The following is a 23,032-nucleotide window of genomic DNA, read 5'->3' as shown; positions in this document are numbered from 1 at the left end:
TTTTAATAAATGCTTTCTAAGCTGTTCTTCCCCACCCCCCCAAAAAAATATGACAGGGATGTTGCAATGGCAGCAGTACCACAGTGTTGCAACGCTCATGGAGAACAACTGCGGCCCAGTGGTTAGTGCTTCTGCTTTGTATGCAGAAAGTCCCAGAAATCTGGAGGCAACTGCTAGACCAGGGGTCAGCAAACTTTTTCAGCAGGGGACTGGTCCACTGTCTCTCAGACCTTGTGGGGGGCAGGACTAGATTTGGGGGGGGGGTGAACAAATTCCTATGACCCACAAATAACCCAGAGATGCATTTTAAATAAAAGGACACATTCTACTCATGTAAAAACACGCTGATTCCCAGACTGTCCGTTGGGCGGATTTAGAAGGCGATTGGGCTGGATCCGGCCCACGGGCCTTTGGTTGCCTACCCGTGATGTAGACAATGCAGAGTGAGATGGACAAATAAGTTCCTGTTATCAGATGGAACTTACCAGTGACTTAACTTGGTTGGATGTTCTTGTAAATTGTTTTAATTGACTTTTAATCTTTCCTTTTTATATATATAACACGCGGGCGGGTGTGGAGGACTCCCTGGTCCTGAATGGGGTAACTGTGCCCATGAAGGACCAGGTACGCAGCCTGGGAGTCATTTTGGACTCACAGCTGTCCATGGAGGCACAGGTCAAATCTGTGTCCAGGGCAGCTGTTTACCAGCTCTATTTACGCAGGCTGAGACCCCATCTGCCCACGGACTGCCTCACCAGAGTGGTGTATGCTTTGGTTATCTCCCGCTTGGACTACTGCAATGCGCTCTACGTGGGGCTACCTTTGAAGGTGACTCGGAAACTACAACTAATCCAGAATACGGCAGCTAGACTGGTGACTGGGAGTGGCCACCGAGACCATATAACACCAGTCCTGAAAGATCTTCATTGGCTCCCAGTACATTTCCAAGCACAATTCAAAGTGTTGGTGCTGACCTTTAAAGCCCTAAATGGCCTTGGTACTGTATACCTGAATGAGCGTCTCCACCCCCATCGTTCTGCCGGGACACTGAGGTCCAGCTCAGAGGGCCTTCTGGTAGTTCCCTCGCTGTGAGAAGCGAGGTTACAGGGAACCAGGCAGAGGGCCGTCTCGGTAGTGGCACCTGCCCTGTGGAACGCCCTCCAAGCAGATGTGAAGGCAATAATAAGCAACTATTTTACTTTAAAAAGACTACTGAAGGTGGCCCTGTTTAGGGAAGTTTTTAATGTTTGGTTGGAAGCCGCCCAGAGTGGCTGAGGTAACCCAGCCAGATTGGCGGGGTATAAATAAATTATTGTTGTTGTTGTTGTTGTTGTTGTTGTTGTTGTTGTTGTTATCAGCAGCTGCTGGAGTGACTCTGCCCAACCACACTGGCCATTGGCTCTCCTTAACAGGAAATGCTATGACAGCTTCCTGTTCAGGCTAGGATCTTGCCTGAGCAATTATCACTTTGCTTTGACTGGCCATGCTCACAGCTGTTTCTCCATGCCCAGACCTCTGCTTCCCACTGAACAGCTGTCTCTGGTTCAGACCTGTTTGTATGCCAGCGGCACTCAAATTCTTGTTTGCATACCTGACACCTTTTTAGAGAGCTGCCGACTTTCACTTTGTATAGAAGTTGGACGTAGCAGTGTTTTATTTTTGCTGCTAATGGAAAAATAGCAGGATGTGAGTAAGCACATGTCTGTAACATAGATGTTAGGTTAATGCTGATCGTTGGCTTACGTTCTTAACTGGTCTTTGACTTGCAAGCAGATGTCACAATCTTGATATTTTCTGCCCCCTTCTCAAAATATAAGGAATTTACCAGCAACCGACGCAGTTTTTGATATTTACTTTATGTATGATATGTTGATATGAAATCTTATGTTTTGGAGCAAGCAAATGAAAGCTTCGACATTTGATCCCTGGAGTCAAAGAGAACATGGCCCAGGGGTTGACATATTGCCAAGATCAAATAGTTAGGCACTTCCTATAAAGTAAACAATGACGTTCAAAGAAATCTGTAAGCCGAGCTCTAATGGAATCAAGTAAGAAAGCAGCTTTGGACTTGAGTGAGCAGGATGTAAGGGAAGCTGTGTAATAAAATAAGAGCAAAGTGACAAAATGATGAAATCCTCCCAAATTCACATTAGGGCAATGCCTTCATTTGGCCAATCAAAATGCCACAGAATGATTTGCAAGCTTTTGAGTTCTCCAGGACTCTTAATCAAGAGTAATTAAAATGGGTGGGGTTAGAGCAATGGAGTCTTGCCCACAGCACTATTAAATGCTGTGTAAGTTTCAGGTTGTACCTGGGATGTTTGGGGAGGAGAAACACACAGTGCTTGATCCATCATCTTTGAACATATAGGTGTTGTACCCAAACTAAGTCCTACTTGGAGCAGACCCACTGAAATGAATGGGTCTTAGTTAGTTGTGTCCACTCATTTCAATGGGTCTGTTCTGAGCAGGACTAGCATTGGGGACAAGCAGTGCTAGCTGTTGCCCAGATCCATCTCCATCCTTAGGCTAAATGCACAGGTTCTTTTGTAGGTGAAAAACAGGAATAAAAAGAAGGTAGGCAGCTTTTATTGAAGCTGGAGGTTATTTATAGCAGGTGTGTTGTGTTGTTTTTTTAAAAAAGTCAAGTGAAGTCAAATTGGGTAACTTATCTATGGTGGTGGCGAGCTTTTGGCCTACCAGATGTTGCAACAGCACCATCAAGCATGACCAATGGCCAGGGAGGATGGGAGTTGTAGTTCAGCAGCGCCTGGCAGGCCAGAGATTCCCCACATTCTGTAATAGATGGAAGGAATATGCTTTCCAAATGAAGTCTCCTTGTCTGGTGGCTTAAGATCCCCTTCCTTTAGTTTAGGATCCTGTTTCCGAATGGCTTGAATTCTGCATTCTCCCAAAGTCACCCAAAAACAAAGGGATCCATCTTGGCACATAAGGGAAACTATGATAATGTGTGTTTGCTCTTGATACTCCTACTCTGTGGCATGCAAGAAACCACTCCTTGTTTCAGCTGCAGTGAGAAAAGGGTTGTAGTAGAAAAAGATGTGTGAACCTGGTGCAGAAAAGAACAAGTGGTTTGTTTATTTCAAATAGGCAACACATTTTATGAAAAAGTTATTGAGGGCTATATAAGAACCTGGCTGTATTGTCTACTACTGACCTGAGGAACATTCCCCCAGATGTGTTTTGGAGGCCACATCTAACCCCAATTTCTCAGCTGGCTATCCTTGTCATAAGGCAGACATGGTGAACCAGTAATCCTATGAGTGCTTTTGCGTCCCCAACTTCCATCAGCCGCAGCCAGCAAGGCCCATGATGGGAGAAATAGACCGGCAGCATTGGGAGGGCCATAGATCTCCCCACCTCTCCCTATAAAGGTTTCTAGGATCATAGAAGTGTAGAATGGGAAGGGGCCTCCAGAGTCATCTAGTCCAACCTCCTGCCATGCAGAAATCTTTTGCTCAGTGTGGCCCATGATCCTGAGATTAAGATGCTCTAGCGACTGAGCTGTCTCTGGGGAGTAGTTCATCTCTTCCCTCCCTTGGTTAGCAGTAGAGACTGGTCCATTCGGACGAAGGGGGGCACTGCCCCACCAACCTCTGTTTGCCCCCAGCCAGCTGCTACCTGCCTGCCATCTTACAGCCAACATGCCCCCTCCAAATGTTGAGCTACAACCTCCATCATCCCTGGGCATTGGCCATGCTGGCTGCAACTGATGACAGTTGAAGTCCAAAACATACAGGAGTTGGGAGAGGCTGAAAGAACCAGTAGCTAGCACTGGGATGCAAGCGACTCAGCGGGGGAAATGTTTTGCCATTTTTGCTGACTCGTGCACCTGTGCTTGTGTGTGATCCGCTTTGAATGTAGCCAAGGTTTCCTTTGTGCGTGTTCCAGATTCAGACTGTGAAGGTGACCTTGAGCGTGAACAAAATTAATAAATGGTTTCACAAAGTTTCTGTATGTGCAGCTGACTCCAAGGTCCTGGGATTTGTAACTAGTGTTTGAAGAGTAGATAAATTATCTCTTCCCTGGTTTTGCCTAGTATAGTGTCTCTGGAGTTTCCATTGTTGTTTTAACAATGAAAGTTGTGTATTCAGTTACTGACTTAAGCCAAAGGTTTTCTTGTTCTTCTTCTTCTTCTTAAATGCAGCGGTATGATATAGTAGGGGAAAGGGGCTTGTGCATTTTTTGGGCAATGCATGCCCAGCAATGCAGATAGGCGCTAGATTTTAAACAGAAATCTGAGATGCGACCTGAGTTAAACTCTGACAACAGATCTCAAACTTTACCTTTAAGCTTCCTATGGGTCATTTCTCACTTGACCTTCTGCACTCGAGAGTATGGATGTCTGAATACAAAATGCATGAGCCTCTCAAGTGAAATGTGCACTTCTTGCTGGCGTTTTATCAATATACATATACTGCTTTTCCTTGTATATCATCCTGTTCAAAGAAATTTACTGCAAAGCAGGATGAACGTAACATCAGTTTGTTGAGTTTTGGGTTTATTAGATTTTTTTAAAATAACTTGCTCTTCCTCCCAAAGGATCATGGGATGGCAAAGAACAATCAGTAATGCAAACAGATCCTAAACAACGTATGAAAATACTTACAAATGGGCACATTTAAATACATGTCTTTAAAGTGTGTGGATTTAAAATATTACGACATCGTAGTTGGGCAGGGAATGGACACCCCCACCTTCTTAATTCTTGGGACAAGTGTCAATAGAATAAGAATAATAACCATAACAATAATGTTGCTGATGAAAACTATTTCTCTTTCTTTCCCCCCAGTTCTGATTTGAAATTAAAGGACAAAAGGCAGGAGGCGGGAGAGGAGGCAGAGGTGTAGATTTAAAATAAAATGTAATATGCTGTAAGAGAGCTGTGTTTTGGGTGTCCCCTGGCTCTTTCAAGCAGCATTAATAGCAGGTGCGTTGATGTGCAGAAGGTGGGGGTGGGGGCGCGCATGCACACCAGACTGTGGAGGTCCTGATTCTCCCCCTGCCCTGGGCCTTGTTTTGCTGCTTGACGCTGCCCCTCTCAAGCTTCTGTTTGCACCACGAAGCAGAAAGTGCAGATATCAAGCCTGAACGAGCATCTTTCAGGTTCACAGCTTGGGGGATGTAGAGAGGTTTCATTTCGGACAGTGATGTACAAAGAAAGGTCTAATTGCCTCTCCTAGTGCTGCAGTCCAGATCTAACTTGGGAGGGAGGGTACATGGCGGTAATTAACCTTATTAAATGATGGTGATCATGATGCCGAGGTCTAAACAGGTCTTCAGCATCACCTCCTGTAAAGTCCTTGATTGACTCTGAATTTCCTTGTTCAGGTTGTCCTCCCCAGCCAAATGTAGGACTTGAGATGGTTGATATTTGGGTGGTGGGGCGGCACACTTTACGGTGCTTGGGTCTCAAGCCATTTAGGACTTTTCATGCTAGTGCTAACACCTTGAATTTGCCCCAGTATCTCACTGGCAGCCAGTGCAGTAGCAGCAGCAGCAGCAACAACAACAACAACAATAATAATAGGTATTAGTAACAGTAATACAGGCAATGCTCTTTTTGCACAGTGGTTATGTTCCGGACTCCCTCGCTCATTGGCATAAGAGTGCGCATAAGCCTGCCCGGTTCCGTGCCTGCCAAGCTCCTGTTCTGCCCTGTTCCGCCCTTTTTCCTAATGTATTTATGACGCATGGGGGCTACTTCCGGGTTCAGCTCGTGTGTGCCATTTGGACGTACCTAAATCGCTCGTTGCCTGTAGTTTATATTCTGCCATTGCAGTTGGAACAGCTGCTCTGCACCATCCTAACTCTCTTGAATGGCCTTCTGTTTGCACACACCACTACAGAGCAAAATGCCCTTGTTGATGAGTTCTTTGTCCCTCTTTCCACAGTTCCGGTTAAAAATAAAACCCAGGTTGCCAGCCTTGCCGTACACTTGACAAAGCTGCTTGTCCCCTCGCAAGCTGAAGTGATGGCTCTCCCCTTCCGAAAAGACTTGGACAAATACAAGGACCTCGATGAGGATGAAATCCTGGGCAAGTTATCGGAAGAAGAGTTGAAACAACTGGAAACCGTCCTGGATGATCTCGATCCAGAGGTGTGTTTTGGGTCAGCGGGACAATTCCCTCTGTTTAAAAAAGTGCTTATCCTGCTTTCTCTTGTACAAACATTCAGGGTAGCTAATGCTGCAAGGGGACGTGGGTGGCGCTGTGGATTAAACCACAGAGCCTAGGACTTGCCAGTCAGAAGGTCAGCGGATTGAATCCCCATGAGGGGGGGAGCTCCCGTTGCTCGGTCCCTGCTCCTGCCAACCTAGCAGTTGGAAAGCACGTCAAAGTGCAAGTAGATAAATAGGTACCGCTCCGGTGGGAAGGTAAACGGCGTTTCTGTGCGCTGCTCTGGTTCTCCAGAAGTGGCTTAGTCATGCTGGCCACATGACCCGGAAGCTGTACGCCGGCTCCCTCAGCCAATAAAGCGAGATGAGTGCCGCAACCCCAGAGTCGGCCACGACTGGACCTAATGTTCAGGGGTCCCTTTACCCTTTCCCTTTAATGCTGCAAGAGAGTGCAAAAAACAGTGGCTTGACAGCACAAGAAGCCTGAATGGAATGAGTCCATGTGTTAGTGCTGTTGCACGAACTGCAAGTCCCAGTGACAGGAGCGCAAACATCTTTTCAATGGAAAGCAAATCCTGGGGGAAACTGGGGGCATCTTGGCTGTTGCTGGATTCTCAACTTCCATCAGCCCCAGGCAGCATGGCCAATGGTCAGGGATAAGTGCCATGTGTACCACCCTCAAATGGTCATCTGGTCCAGCATCTCACAGTGGCCAACCAGATGCCTGTGGGAAGACTTTAAGCAGAGCATGAATGCAACCGTGCTCTCCCCTCTTCATGATTCCCAGCAACCTGTATACAGAAATGGAAGTAGAGCAGGGTTTCCTCATTTTGGGTATCCAGCTATTTTTTGTCCTACAATTCCCATCATCCCTGACTGCTGGTCCTGCCAGCTAGGGATGATGGGAGTTGTGGTCCAACAACAGCTTGGAGATACAAGTTTGGGAGAAACGGAAGTACAGCATGGTGAGAGTTGTAGTTCAGCGACATCTGGATGGCCACATCTGGAATGGCATGTGCCTTGGATGTGCAGGCGCAATGGATTTTAAGCTATAAGCATTAACGGGTGTGGACTCTAGAGGAAAAAGTCAGCAGATTGTGTGCTGCAACATCATCTCTGGTTCACTCTCCACACGTAGCACTCTTCACACCCAGAAATGGCCTGTCCGTGAGCAAGAAATAGGGTGCCCGCAGAATGGATCTGGTTCAGTAGAAAAATGCCAAAATAAAAACAGTCAAAACAAAACAAATTCCTTCCAGTAGCACCTTAAAGACCAACTAAGTCAGTTCTTGGTATGAGCTTTCGTGTGCATGCACACTTCTTCAGATACACACGAAATGCACACGAAATGCACACGTGTGCATGCACACGAAAGCTCATACCAAGAACTGACTTAGTTGGTCTTTAAGGTGCTACTGGAAGGAATTTGTTTTGTTTTGACTATGGCAGACCAACACGGCTACCTATCTGTAACTAAAATAAAAACAGGTTATTTTTCAGAATAAATCCAGCACAAAATATTAAACATGTATGCACATTGCGGCCTAGGACCCTTGTATCTACAGGACTGCCTCTCCTGGTATACCCCGCGGAGGACCTTAAGGTCCATAAATAGCAATACTCTAGAGGTCCCGGGCCCTAAGGAAGTCAGATTAGCCTCAACCAGGGCCAGGGCCTTTTCAGCACTGGCTCCGGCCTGGTGGAACGTTCTGTCTCATGAGACCAGGACCCTGCAGTATCTGATTTCTTTCCACAGGGCCTGTAAGACAGAGTTGTTCCACCTGGCCTTTGACTTGGAATCAGCCTGATCCCTTCCCGCTCTTTTCTTTTCCTTCTGTGATGGAACCCCTATCTGGGGACTTCCCTGGCTTTTTCTTGCCCACATAGGACCAGTCTGTATACTTGGCCTTGGTGAAGATTTGACATTTTCTCCCCCCAAACAGTTTTTGATCTGGGCTTCCACTGAAATGAGGCTGCAGTTTAAGTTGTACTTTAATCCTGTTTTTAAGTTGTATTTTGGTCAATTGTTTTTATATGTGATGTTAGCCGCCCTGAACCCGGTCTTGGCCGGGGAGGGCGGGGTATAAATAAAATTTAATAAATAAATATCAGAATCTGGATGTATCCCAGTTCCTGCCAAGTGGAAGAGAGTCTTATGTGTGTGTGCACAGGGAGGGGTCTAAAAGTACGTACACCAGAAGTAGGATGTGATGAATAAATGCAGATATTATCATTGTGTTAAAACTGTACTCAAACTTGCAAGTCTCATCCTTTCCCAGGAGATAGGGCTGATGCAAGGAAACATGAGGGTGGTGATGAATCTGCTCCTGAGACAGGATCCAGGAGGATTTGGCCTTTTTGACCCCTTCCTAAGACACCTGCGTGTATTTTAATGTGCCGCTTCTGCGGTTCGTTGTTTTTTTGACGAATAAGAGCGGTAGAAGCCTTGTCGTTTTCGTTTTGCAGAATGCACTGTTGCCCGCAGGGTTCCGGCAAAAGGACCAGACGTCCAAAAAGCCCTCCGGTGCTTTTGACAGGGAGAAACTCCTTTCGTATCTGGAGAAGCAAGCGCTGGAGCATAAGGACGTTGAAGATTTTGTCCCATTCACGGGAGAAAAGAAAGGTAAGGGTGCCTCTCCCCAGCCCTCCCCATACCGGGCACAATGGTTTGCGCAAACTCGCCCTGAGAGCTAACCAGTGTGAGTTCACTTCTTCACCTTTCTCCTTGCTTCGGCTGTAACTGGTAATGCTTGGCTTCCCAGTTGTACGTAAAGATCCAGTTTTATTTATTTATATATTTAAAATGAATTTATTTATTAGGTTTTTCAAATTAAAATTTTACAATCGCATATGAACATACAATATAAAAACAAGAATTCTCAGAATCTCCTGGACTTCCCCCTGCATCTTTTATAATAATCCAAAACTTTCGCATCTCCATTATATCCCAAATTCACCATTAAACTACAAGTGTTTTGCCAATCCTACTAACGATTTTAGCTGTCTACAATGGTTTTTAAGATAGACTATAAATCCCCCCATTATTAAAATTTTGGTCTTCCTAATTTCTTTATTATTATTATTATTATTATTATTATTATTATTATTTTATTTTATTTTCCAATACAATATTTTATTGGTTTTTCCATATTACATCACAATATAAATAAACCAAAGCCATCACCACATCCTTCCCATCCCCCCATATATCCATCAATCAAACCTAATATTCTTTTGTCCCTCCCCCCGCTTCCTTTCGCCCCCACTCAATTTCCTCTACATTCTGAGATTACATTTATCTTTGCATTTACAGTCTTCTCAAATCTTCTATATATTCTTATTATCTTTCCTTACTAATTTACCTTCCCTCAGATACTTTACATTTCTGATTCTTCCGGTCATTTTTGCCATTTCGGCATAGTCCATCAACTTGATCTGCCATTCTTCTCTGGCAGGGACATTATCTTCTTTCCATCTCTGGGCTAGTGGCATCCGCACAGCCATACTCATGTACGTAAATAGTACTTTCTGCACCCTTGGGATTTCGGCACCTAGAAGTCCTAAAAGAAAGGATTCTGGGTTTTGTTTTGTTTTTAGAAAAAGTTATTTTAAACTTTTGTAAAGATCCAGTTTAAACCTTATAGCCCCGTCTGTCTTCCGAGGAGTGAGACGAAGGACCTACTCTGTAACAGAGAGGAAGTTGTGTGTGTGTGTGTGTTGACTCCTTCACACGTACGAACTGGGCCTCGGATGTGCACTTGCCTGCATGAGTTTGAGGTCCTCGGAAAATGCGGCTTTTCAGTATCAAAGCAGAGAGGGCTGCTTCTCCCAAATGAATAGAGCACTCCCCTGCCCCTGTCGTAAGCGGTTGCTAAAACTTGAAAGCCTCACCCTGTCCCAGCTGTTGGCGAACATACAATGAGCCACTGTTGCTGGTGGAGAGGGCTGATGCAAGAAAACTTTCTTTTGCGGAATGACATTTGGAAAGAAAATAGAGATTTCATCCACGTAACAATGGGAGCTTTGTGGCAAAAAGCATTGTGACTATCAAGAAGGCATGCAAACAATCGTTGTCTGCTGCAAGCACACAGCTTGAGGACCCAGAAGGGTTGGGGAATTGATTCCCTACTTCAGAGGTGGTGAGCTTGGGCCAAGCGGGAGTCCTAAATTGAAGCCTGTTTTTCTGAAGCCACACCCATATATGCTGTCAGGTGTAAGCAGTGCCAGATGTAGGTATAAGCTAAACAAGCTATAGCATATGGCCCCACTCTCTTGGGGGGGGGGGCAAAAAAAAATATGAGGAAAAACCTGGATATAGATTTCCAAAATATAAGATAAGTTCAACAATCACTTTGATAAAATACATTTTGTTATGTGCAAATGGCTTTAGATACCTATTAGGTCCATAAAGTACCATATAGCATATATTCAACACAAAAAACAGTGACAATATGTTGTTGACAAAGGACAGCTGGACATATAAAGGGCCCCATTACCTTCAGTAGCTCAGGGCCGCATCAAACTTAAATCTGGCCCTGGGTTTAAGGCACCGCTTATCATCTGTCCCTTTGCTTGTGTGGCTTGAGTTTGCATCACTGCTGGTAAAGGAAGTGTGGTTTTGCAGCTGACTGTCAGCGCTTGCAAATCGTTCTTCGTTTGCCCACATGATTTGATTCATCTGATTTCACCTGCCTGAGCACTCCAAGCCTTTGTGGTTTGAAGTCTACTTGGCCAGGTTTTCTGGCTTCCTGTGCCACCTTGGTCAAATCACTGAGGGTGTATTTAGACTCAACTAGAATGGAAATCAGGGGACGTGGGTGGTGCTGTGGTCCAAACCAGTGTTTCCCAACCTTGGGCCTCCAGCTGTTTTTGGACTACAACTCCCATCATCCCTAGCTAGCAAGACCAGTGGTCAGGGATGATGGGAATTGTAGTTCAAAAACAGCTGGAGGCCCAAGGTTGGGAAACACTGGTCTAAACCACAGAGCCTAGGGCTTGCCGATCAGAAGGTCGGCAGTTCAAATCCCTGCAACGGGGTGAGCTCCCGTTGCTCAGTCCCAGCTCCTGCCAACCTTGCAGTTCGAAAGCACGTCAAAGTGCAAGTAGCTAAATAGGTACCGCTCCAGCGGGAAGGTAAACGGCGTTTCTGTGCACTGCTCTGGTTCGCCAGAGGCGGCTTAGTCATGCTGGCCACATGACCCAGAAGCTGTCTGCAGACAAACGCCAGCTCCCTCGGCCTGAAAGCAAGATGAGCGCCGCAACCCCAGAGTCATCTGCGACTGGACCTAATGGTCAGAGGTCCCTTTACCTTTAGAATGGAAATCACCTATGGACATCCGCAAGGCGATGCAGTGCATTTTGCATTGATTGCCTTGTTTCACCACCCAAGATTGCTCAGCTGCAAGCCAGTCCGTTGAAAGCCAGCATCTAGGCAGTGGGTTCCTAGACTTTTACCCTGCACAGCCCAGTTGAAAACTGCTGAGGGTCATGAAGAACCACTTAACATTTCTTTTGCCTGTTGTAGCAAATGTAATGCACTGTGCTAGACGCTATATGATTCTCTATTGCCTCTGTTATTTTAGATCTGTTGTATTTTATTGCATTACAATTCCATGTAATTCAATTAGCTACCAGATGTTGTGTTTGATTTTGGCACAGTCTTTTTTCTTTTCTTGCACAAGTATGTGAAATAAATTGATTGAACTGATTGCGTTTATATCCTGCCTTTTCTCCAAGGAGCTCAAGGTGGTTCTCCCTCTCCTCAGTTAATCCCCACAGCAACCCTGAGAGGCCGTGACTGGCCCAAGGTCACCCAATGAGTGTCATGGCTGCATGGGGACTTGAACCCTGGTCTCCCAGGTCCTAGCCCAACATTCTAACCACTGCACCACAACGGCTCTCTATGATTTCTGATACATAAATGCATCATGTTCGTCTTAGCCTTGATTCCATTCAGTTTTTTGTATCAGAGCTGGAGTCTGCCAGTGCCTGGAAAACCATATTTTTCCCACCTGGGTTTGTACACACTTCAGTGATACTCAGCACACATAACTTTTCTGATACTCTTATGCCAAACTGTTAGGTGTGGAAGTGTTTTGATATGTGCATCCCCCCCCCAAAAAAATATATCACTCCACCGTGTGATCTCCTCAACTAAATGAAATGTTCTCAGATTATCAGCAAAAACACTCCTGTGCCCCTTGCAAGCTCAAGTGCAGATGTGTCCTTTCGACAACGTTTGTGTTGGTGCGTGTCGGGCAAGAGGAATCTCGAAAAGTTCTCACTTGGCTCTCTGCCTGTATAGTTATGTCATTGTTTCCAAAGGCTGTGCAGAGTTTTGCCCTCACAGTGACTGAACAATGAGTTTGAGTTTTGAGCGTATTTGCTCATTACCTGGAAGGGAATCTCGGAAGTTTTCTCAGAACAGAAAAGGGTGGGTCTGTGCAAGACGAGACTCGCTGGGAGCTCCAGTGAGACCAAGTTTGCATTTGTGTGAGGGTCTTTTTTGTTGTCGTTGATTACACAAGGGAGCAGCTAAACTGTGGCATTGATCACAGTGTTTAAAAGGGAAGAACACAGCAGTGTTTAAATTTGGGTTGGTTATGGGGAGTCTGTCAGCCTCAGCCAACACAGCCAATGGTCTGTGGGGAGTTGCCGTCCGGTGACTCACACACTCCTTATTTTTGAGTACTTCAAAAGTTCTTCAGAGCTGTGTGAGAAAGTTTCTGTGTGTGTGTTTTGGCCAAAGTGCACCCCTGGAGCTGCAGTGGAAGGGAAATAGCACAAACTGTGCTCTGCTGCAGTGGCTCAAGACCGCCATACCTCAAGGACCGCCTCTTTCCATATGAACCTACCTGGACCCTGAGATCACCTTCTGAGGCCCTTCTTCGTGTGCCGCCTCCTTGAGAGGCCCAGAGGGCAGCAACACGAGAACGGGGCCTTCTCTGCAGTGGCTCCCCGTCTGTGGAATGCTCTCCTCGGAGAAGTTCACCTGGCGCCTTCATTACACACCTTTAGGCCCCAGGCAAAAAGGTTCCTTTTTAACCAGGCCTTTGGTTGATCTGTTTGACATCCTATACCCTTTTAAAATGTGACTCTTTTCTTCGGGGGGTGTTATTGGGTTGTTGTTTTTATTCTGATTATATACAGTGGTGCCTCGCAAGACGAAAAGAATCCGTTCCGCGAGTCTCTTCGTCTAGCGGTTTTTTCGTCTTGCGAAGCAAGCCCATTGACGGATTAGCGGATTAGCGCTATTAGCGGTTTAGCGGCTTTTAGCGGCTTAGCGGATAAGCAGCTTAGCGGCTTAGAAAAAGGGGGGGAAGGGGAAAAAACCCACAGGAACTCGCAATACATTTTCGTCTTGTGAAGCAAGCCCATAGGAAATTTGTTTTGCGAAGCACCTCCAAAACGGAAAACTCTTTCGTCTAGCGAGTTTTCCGTCTTGCGAGGCATTCGTCCTGCGGGGCACCACTGTATGTTGTGATCTTTTCTGTGACCTGCCCCGAGACCTCCAGGTATAGGGTGGTATAAAGGTAAAAGATAAAGGGACCCCTGACCATTAGGTCCAGTTGTGACCGACTCTGGGGTTGCGGCGCTCATCTCGCTTTATTGGCCAAGGGAGCCGGCGTACAGCTTCCGGGTCATGTGGCCAGCATGACTAAGCCGTTTACCTTCCCGCCGGAGCGGTACCTATTTATCTACTTGCATTTTGACGTGCTTTCGAACTGCTAGGTTGGCAGGAGCAGGGACCGAGCAACGGGAGATCACCCCGTCGCGGGGATTCGAACCGCCGACCTTCTGATCGGCAAGTCCTAGGCTCTGTGGTTTAACCCACAGCGCCACCCGCGTCCCTATAGGGTGGTATATAAACTCAATAAATAATAAGAAGGCCATTGCCTGGCCATCCAGGCTTCCTCTGTCACAAGTATGCTATTATTCATAGTCTACCTCCACACTCAGAGGCGGTGTTGAACTACAGGTAGACGAGTTGTTGGCTTGGACCAGTAGGGCTTTCCTTTCCGTTCTCAAAGGAGTACGTTTATGGCTGTTCTGCAGAGTCTGCCGAGGGAATCCAGGTTAGGTGCTCACAGTGAATTTTGGACAAGTACCCATTTTGTGCTTTTCATAGAGATTTCATCGCCTGTGTACTGTTGCTGCCTTTGCAGAACGCAGAATGCTTTGGAGCTGTGGGAGACGGCTGAGCTGCCTCAGTTCTTAACGTGCATCTCTGCAGTGCTAGGTTTAATAATGGAAACAAATGGACAGGAAAGGCACAAGAATGGGAACTGGCAGATTTTCCCCTGGAAACCAACCAGGAGGGAGGTGCTTTTCCCCAGTTGCGCGCTTGCCCTGTTGCCGAGGGGGGTGGCAGCTTGTGCGTTTTGGGCAGATTGCCTCAGAGGCCTCTTTTGTGAAGCCAATTCTGTTTTTAATAACTGGGTTCTTTTCCTGTTGCATACCATGAAGAATAATGCTAATCAGAAGGAACAGAAATGCAATTGTGAAGGCTATAGCAGGCAGAGAAAAGTAAGAGAGAGGAGGGAGCATGTAATGTATATCCATTACTTTCAGCATTTTCAGACTTGCTATATAATTGGGTGGTGCTGTGGGTTAAACCACAGAGCCTAGGACTTGCCGATCAGAAGGTCGGCGGTTCGAATCCCCATGATGGGGTGATCTCCCGTTGCTTTGTCCCTGCTCCTGCCAACATAGCAGTTCGAAAGCACGTCAAAGTGCAAGTAGATAAATAGGTACCGCTCCGGCGGGAAGGTAAACGCCCTGAACCCGGTCTTGGCCGGGGAGGGCGGGGTATAAATAAAATTTAATAAATAAATATCAGAATCTGGATGTATCCCAGTTCCTGCCAAGGGGAAGAGAGTCTTATGTGTGTGTGTGTGCACAGGGAGGGGTCTAAAAGTACGTACACCAGAAGTAGGATGTGATGAATAAATGCAGATATTATCACTGTGTTAAAACTGTACTCAAACTTGCAAGTCTCATGCCTTCCCAGGAGATAGGGCTGATGCAAGGAAACATGAGGGTGGTGATGAATCTGCTCCTGAGACAGGATCCAGGAGGATTTGGCCTTTTCCACCCCTTCCTAAGACACCTGCGTGTATTTTAATGTGCCGCTTCTGCGGTTCGTTGTTTTTTTGACGAATAAACCAAAGAGCCTAGGACTTGCCGATCAGAAGGTCGGCGGTTCGAATCCCCGTGAAGGGGTGATCTCCCGTTGCTTTGTCCCTGCTCCTGCCAACATAGCAGTTCGAAAGCACGTCAAAGTGCAAAGTGCAACGGCGTTTCCATGCACTGCTCTGGTTCACCAGAAGCGACTTAGTCATGCTGGCCACATGACCTGGAAGCTGTACGCCGGCTCCCTCGCCCAGTAAAGCAAGATGAGCGCCGCAACCCCAGAGTCAGCCACGACTGGACCTAATGGTCAGGGGTCCCTTTACCTTTACTTTATATATAATTGGGGAGCATTCATAACTCTGTGGTATGTCCTTGTGTGCAGAAAGTCCCAAATTCAGTCCTCAGCATGGGAGGCTGTAATGGCCACCAACTTGGAAGGCTTCAAAAGAGGGTGAGAGAATTTCTTAGAGGGGAAGGCTGTCAACTGCTAGCTATGATGTTCTACCTCAGAGGTCAGCAACCTTTTTCAGCTGTGGGCTGGTCTACTGTCCCTCAGACCATGTGGTGGTCCAGACTACAGTGGTACCTCGGGTTACAGACGCTTCAGGTTACAGACGCTTCAGGTTACAGACTCCGCTAACCCAGAAATAGTACCTCGGTTTAAGAACTTTGCTTCAAGATGAGAACAGTAATCGTGCTCCGGTGGCGCAGCGGTAGCAGGAGGCCCCATTAGCTAAAGTGGTACCTCAGGTTAAGAACAGTTTCCAGTTAAGAACGGACCTCCAGAATGAATTAAGTTCTTACCCCGAGGTACCACTGTATATTTTTTTGGGGGGGGGGGAAATGAACAAATTCCTATGCCCCACAAATAACCCAGAGATGCATTTTAAATAAAATGCATTTTAAATACATTCTACTCATGTAAAAACACGCTGATTCCCGGAACGTCGGCCGGATTGAGAAGGTGATTGGGCTGGATCCGGCCCCTGGGGCTTAGTTTGCCTACCCCTGTTCTACCTCCTCCATTGTCAAATGTCTTTCCATGCCAATTGCTGGGAATCACAGTCAGGCAGTGGGCGGTTGTATTCATGTCCAGCTTGCAGGCTGCAAGCTGTGAAAACAGGATGCTGTGAAAACAGGATGCTGAACTAGGTGGACCAATGGCCTGATCTAGTAGCCTCATCCTATGTTGTTATCTGGGGGGCATCAGTTGGATAGATCTGTGGCAGGAGACAACTTGTTCCTGTGTGCTATCATATCCAACCAGCAGCATGAGGTCTGCTTTTAAATGTACGTGTTTACTTTTCAGCACTTGTTTTCCTATCATCTTTTTTAAAAAGAAGGCAGCAACCCATTAAAATCAACAACGCACCACTAAATAGGGATGTTGCCATTGGTGCAAACCACTATAGGCTGCGTAGTGGCCCAGTTTTGTGTTCCAGTCTACCAGTTGGAGATGATGATATACTCCATTGTTGATGAGATCATCTCTGTACAGTGGTACCTCAGGTTACAGACGCTTCAGGTTACAGACTCCGCTAACCCAGAAATAGTACCTCAGGTTAAGAAATTTACTTCAGGATGAGAACAGAAATCGCGCGGTGGCGGTGGGAAGCCCCATTAGCTAAAGTGGTACCTCAGGTTAAGAACAGTTTCAGGTTAAGAACAGACCTCCAGAACGAATTAAGTTCTTAAACCGAGGTACCACTGTATATGAAGAAAGCAGCTCTCAATTAGTTGTGATAAATCTTCTGTCTCCCATTTTGGTCCTGAACACTTTTGGTTCATAGGATTGAACCCATTGCCAGGCCTATTCAGAGCACACCCATTGCAATTAATGGGCACAACTGGCTATTGTCCGTTGATTTCAATGCGCTTACCCTTAAGTAGGATTTACCGTATTTTTCACTCTATTGGACGCAGTTTTTCCCCTCCAAAAATTGAGGGGAAATGTGTGCGCGTCCTATGGAGCGAATGCAGGCTTCTGCCATAGCCGCGCGCAACCCCTCCAGCAGGGAGAGGCTGCACGGGGCTATGGCTTCTTTAGCCCTGCGCAGCGTCTCCCGGCAAGGAGAGGCTGCACGGGGCTAAAGGGGAAGCCAGAACAGTGAGCGGGATCCATCCTGCTCGCTGCCTTGCCTTCTTCCATAACTGCGCGCAACCCCTCCGCAAGGAGAGGCTGCACGGGGCTAAAGGGGAAGCCAGAACAGTGAGCGGGATCCATCCTGCTCACTGCCTTGCCTTCTTCCATAGCTGCGCGCAACCTCTCCGGCAAGGAGAGGCTGCACGGGGCTATGGCTTCTTTAGCCCTGCGCAGCGTCTCCCGGCAAGGAGAGGCTGCAGGGGGCTAAAGGGGAAGGCAAAGCAGCGAGCGGGATCCATCCTGCTCGCTGCCTTGCCTTCTTCCATAGCTGCGTGCAACCCCTCTGGCAGGGAGAGGTTGTGTGCAGCCTGTACGCTGCTCTTTGGGGCTGGGGGGGGGGTGGAAATATTTTTTTCCTTGATTTCCCTATGGTCCGGTGCGCCCTATGGTGCGAAAAATACGGTAATAGGCTGCAACCCACAGGCCCTATTGTACCTGGTGTCTTGGAGGCCTTGCAGAATCAAGTTCAATGTCAGTCGTATTTGTTTCGACATGGACCTCTAAAGACTATAAAACGAGTCCAGGGCAAAAGTGGGTCTTGAGTCATCCCGTCAGATCTACGTCCAAGTTTTCTGTGCCATAAAACTCCGACCCTTTAGTCTTCCATTGCTTGTAATATTGCTAAGATGGATTCCAGACATATTTGATTCCCCCCACCCTGTTTCATTTCCTTTTATCCTGAAGATCAGAGTTGGCTCTTGCCAAGACTTGTGACAACGTGAAAGTGAATTCAAGAAAAACAGAACCAGATGGTGATGGGCTGGAAAGGGAGGCTTGACACTGTTTGGTGAGATTCGCTTTTCAGCAAAAGAGGCTCCCCTTTCTTGCTTCATTATTATGCCTGTATCCCAGGCTTTCTCAACTTTGGGTCCACAGATGTGGTTGGACAACAACTCCCATCATTCCTGACCACTCGTCCTGCACGCTAGGGATAATGGGAGTTGTAGTCCAACAACATCTACAGACCCAAGATTGAGAAAGGCTGCTGTATCTTGTTGTCTGTCTTGTTTTTTAAAATATACAGAATCCACAACGTAAAATAAAAGCGCTTGGTCCAAGTAAAATGGCTAGGAGAAGCAGAAATTACTTATCTATGTTTACTTATAAGATTTCTGGCCTGCCCTCCATATGGTGTCAGGATGGGTTGCAGCACGGTAACCTATAGTAATTTTAAAAGATTAGAATTATTTTTAAAAGTCAAATTCCAAACAAGTTGATGATGAAGATGATGATAATAATAATTGTATGTCACCCATCTGACTGAGTTGCCCCAGCCACTCTGGGTGGCTTCCTACAAATTAAAAACATGAATAAGTATCAAACATAATAAGTATACAGTGGTGCCCCGCAAGACGAACGCCTCGCAAGACGGAAAACCCGCTAGACGAAAGGGTTTTCCGTTTTGGAGGCGCTTTGCAAAACGAATTTCCCTATGGGCTTGCTTCGCAAGACGAAAATGTCTTGCGAGTTCCTGCGGGGTTTTTTCCCCTTTTTCCCCCCTTTTCCTAAGCCCTAAGCCGCTTATCAGCTGATCCGCTAAAAGCCGCTAAACCGCTAATAGTGCTAATCCGCTAAGCTGTCAATGGGCTTGCTTCGCAAGACGAAAAAACCGCTATACAAAGAGAATCGCGGAACGGATTCTTTTCGTCTTGCGAGGCACCACTGTAGATTCATCAAAAAGGATTGGTCCCACAAAACAAAATACCTTAACTCTCAAGTAAATAAATAAGTGTGTCTTCAGCGTATAGGGGAATATGCAGTGAAGATGCTTCTGTGAAGAGGGATTTCTACAAGTTAGGGGCTGCCGCAGAGAAAACCCTTTCCCATACCGCCATTCCCCACACTTATGGGAGTGGTGGAACTACTGACAGAGCCCCCCTTGACACCCAAGAGGGTCTCTAGGGGTGGAGACAGGCTTTCAGAACCTTCTGGAGTCTCCTTCAGGGTCTGAGAAGCCCTCAGAATCACAGCTTTTTCTGGGATCTAAAAGCCAAGAGAGGATAGAGCAAGAGAATCCCGTGCCTGGATTGTCACTCTCTGTATGGTGGGGAAACACAGAGTCTATGGTCTGGAGATATGGTCCAGTCTGCTACAGTGCAGTGCTCTACAACTCCCATCATCCCTGACTATTGGCCGTGGCAACTGGGGCTGATGGGAATTAGAGTTAGAAGCTCCTGTTTTGATAGCTCATTGGTAGAATATGTGCTTTGCATGCAGACGGTTCAAGGCTTCATTCGACAGTAATGGGGATCAGGTAGCGAACGGAAAGAAGACCCTTTCTGCCAGGAGAGCTGTTGTCAGTCAGAATCTGCGATATTGGGCTCGATGGGCATTAGTCTGAGCTGACTTAAGGCTTCTTCTTAGGTTCCTGCACATCTCTCAATCCTCTAGCTCAAGGGTAGGGAAACTTCGGCCCTCCAGATGTTGCTGAACTACAACTCCCATCGCCATCTACCATGCTTGCTGGGGATGATGGGAGTTGTAGTTCAGCAACATTTGGCGAGCCAAAGGTTACCCACCCCTCCTCTGGGTTTTCCTGTTGCACAGGTTGGTTGCATCTATGTGGATTCACAACTTTCTCATACTGAACACATATATCCAGCTTCAGTGTTTGCTCTCATAGGAAGCAGCAAATTGGGATAGGAGTGCCATCTACTGAATTACTCAGAATGCCTTAGCAGAGAAATAATTCAAGTGCTGCTGTCAGGCATCCATCAGAGAGATGTCTGAAGCACCATTTCCAGCAGCTTTCCCCAATCTGATGTCCTGGAATTTGACAGCCCATCAGCCCCCATCAAGCCTGGCTGTGCCAGCCTGGTGCCATCAGGCATCCATACAGAACATCTGGCAAATGCTGATTTAAGCTTTTGCCTGCAATTTAAATTGCTCAGATGCATTGCAATCAAAAGACTGAAGCCAATTACGTTGTCGGATTACTGAGCTACTCACTGATCTCGTGTCTAAATGCAATAGCTGAATTTTCATGTTCAATTTGGCAAATGCAGTCTATATCGAACTGGCAGACAGGCTGACACATTTGTTGTGGAATTCAGCCTTTATGATGCACGGTAATGGTGATAATGATCTAAGCCAGGATCCAAGGAAGTACCTTTGGGGTAGTTCCTGAGGGCTTGGATATGCTCATTAGGTGCTGTGATTAGAATCAGAGAATTGTAGAGTTGGAAGGGACCATGAAGGTCATCTAGTCCAACCCCTTGCAATGCAGGGATCTTTTGTCCAAGGGACGCGGGTGGCGCTGTGGATTAAACCACAGAGCCTAGGACTTGCTGATCAGAAGGTTGGTGGTTCAAATCCCCGCAACAGGGTGAGCTCCCGTTGCTCAGTCCCTGCTCCTGCCAACCTAGCAGTTCGAAAGCACGAAGTGCAAGTAGATAAATAGGTACCGTTCCAGCGGGAAGGTAAACGGCATTTCCGTGCGCTGCTCTAGTTCGCCAGAAGCGGCTTAGTCATGCTGGCCACGTGACCCGGAAGCTGTATGTCGGCTCCCTCGGCAAGTAAAGTGAGATGAGCGCCGCAACCCCAGAGTCGGCCACGACTGGACCTAATGGTCAGGGGTCCCTTTATCTTTACCTTATTCAATAATAAGCATTAGAATAATTTTGTTATTTGTATCCTGCCCATCAGACTGGGTCACCGCAGCCACTCTGGGTGGCTTCCAGCACATATACAGGGCTGCCTTCATATGTCTTCTAAAAGCCAAATAGTTTGTTTCTTTCCTTGACATCTGATGGGAGGACGTTCCACAGGGTGGGCGCCACTACCAAGAAGGCCCTCTGCCTGGTTCCCTGTAACCTTGCGTCTCTCAGTTAGGGAACCACCAGAAGGCCCTGCATGCTAGATCTCAGTGTCTGGGCTGAGTGATGGGGGTGGAGACACTCCAGGTATACAGGACTGAGGCATTACCCCTTTAGCGATGTGGTTTGGTTTGGTGAGTATTGACTTTGTAAGCTACTGATCATCACGCAATGTGATCTCAAGATCCTGCAAGGTTGTCGAAAGCTGAGCACCAATAATATCCTAAAACAGCTGTCCTCCTCTTTTGAACAGGGAAAGTATTTATTCCAAAGCCAAAGCCAGTACAGTCTTACACGGAAGAAAAAGTGAGTCTTGATCCTGAACTGGAGGAAGCATTGACAAGTGCTACAGACACTGAACTATGTGACATTGCAGGTTGGTTGGTTTGTGTGTATGTGTGTATTGAGTTTGATTTAGCTTTTCTAAAAGCATGATCTTGCATACAAGCATTCTTAAGGCTTCTTCCCTGGGATGGGAAAACACAAATAGTTGGACTACAACTCCCATCATCCCTAACCATTTGCCATGTTGGCTGGGGCTGGTGGGAGTGGGGAGTCCCAACAATATCAGGAGAGCCACAGGTTCCAGTCTCTGGCATAGATTCTGATGGTATGAGCCATATCTCAGAAGCAGTGCGTGCATGTTAGTGGCGCTGTACAAGGAGTCGTAAGAATGACTTTGGTCTTTGGGAAATTCTGCTGCAGATTCATGTTTCGGTCGCCTTAAGGGCCCAGCTGCAAAACCTAACCGCTGTTTCTTTCTCCTTTCTCCTGAACAGCTATCCTGGGAATGCACAACTTGATAAGCAACTCTCAGTTTTGCGATATTGTGGGAAGTAGCAATGGTGTCGCCAATGAAAGTTTCTCAAGTGAGTTTCATGCTGAAAGTCCAGAAATGCAACATTGTGGGTTCGACTGAAAGTGAGCCTCGCTGATTGCATTGGGGTTTCCTAATGCAATTGAGCACATGCAGACACATGGTGGATTATTTTTGTGTGCCATTTTTATTTTAAAGTGTCCTAAGCTTCTGTCCTGGACAAGGCAGCAGTTTAATAGGATTCCTTCGGAGTCCCAAGGCTACTCAGTTGTGAGAAGTGACTTGGTGGGTCTCTTATGCCTTTGTTAAGGAGGTCCAAGAGACTCTTCTCGTCATAATATTCCTGTGAGGCTTAGTTGCAGTTTTATGCCCCATCTGCACAACAACAACAATTTATTATTTATATCCCGCCCATCTGGCTGGGTTTCCCCAGCCACTCTGGGCAGCTCCCAACAAAATTTTAATAATAATAATAATAATAATAATAATAATAATAATAATAATAAATTAAAGTGATAAAACATCAACATTGGTCCAAGGAGCATCTTTAAAAACTGGGCATGTGGTGGGGGCACAAATCTTCAGGAGGTCTCCCCTCTTTCCCATGACTTTACCTTCTGCGCAACCAGCGGCACATTGTTCCATGTGGGTAGAAAACCGAAGATGTCCAGAAAGTCAGTCAATCCATCTGAACAGCTTTCAAGACAAGAACAGAAGAAGGGATCTGAATGGCTGCTAACTGCTCCAACTGACTGGGCTTTCAGCTTAGCCAGGGATCCTTTCAAGAAACTCACCTGGCCTCCTAGGAAACAAAACATTCCCCAGGATTCCACAGCTGTAAGGCGGCTGAGGGAGAGGCAGTAGGCAGACGCAAGTCCCATGCTGCTGTTTCAGGCAGCGCGGAACCTGCAGGCGCCTAAGACCCCACATCACTCCTAAAAAGTTTTGTGAGCCCTTTAAAAAAAATAAAATCATTTTGTCCCGTC

General features: G+C 46.7%; 1 protein-coding gene and 2 long non-coding RNA genes across 4 annotated transcripts in view; 1 reads left to right on the top strand and 2 right to left on the bottom strand.

Moving 5' to 3' along the window:
• Positions 1–23,032, top strand: part of LOC309328813 (tropomodulin-3) — a 47,475-nt gene that overhangs the window by 7,944 nt on the left and 16,499 nt on the right. For both annotated transcript variants that reach the window (XM_081839217.1, XM_081839218.1), the window contains exons 2-5: positions 5,916–6,121; positions 8,606–8,762; positions 21,483–21,605; positions 22,009–22,098. In XM_081839217.1, the coding sequence (XP_081695343.1) occupies positions 5,996–6,121; positions 8,606–8,762; positions 21,483–21,605; positions 22,009–22,098 (496 nt within the window). In that variant the 5' untranslated portion in view covers positions 5,916–5,995. The remainder of the gene's footprint in view (positions 1–5,915; positions 6,122–8,605; positions 8,763–21,482; positions 21,606–22,008; positions 22,099–23,032) is intronic.
• Positions 4,781–5,526, bottom strand: LOC309328998. Its single transcript, XR_014150999.1, has 2 exons — positions 5,115–5,526; positions 4,781–4,904 (listed from the first exon to the last, which is right to left on the bottom strand). It is a non-coding gene; the product is annotated as an uncharacterized lncRNA (long non-coding RNA).
• LOC309328952 lies at positions 6,116–22,830 on the bottom strand. The gene is made up of 3 exons (XR_014150947.1): positions 22,661–22,830; positions 9,502–9,699; positions 6,116–6,209 (listed from the first exon to the last, which is right to left on the bottom strand). It is a non-coding gene; the product is annotated as an uncharacterized lncRNA (long non-coding RNA).

This window comes from Podarcis erhardii, assembly GCF_964252035.2.
Source record: "Podarcis erhardii genome assembly, chromosome: 14".
NCBI classification, from domain to species: Eukaryota; Metazoa; Chordata; class Lepidosauria; order Squamata; family Lacertidae; genus Podarcis; species Podarcis erhardii.
This window is presented reverse-complemented; position numbering and strand designations above follow the sequence as displayed.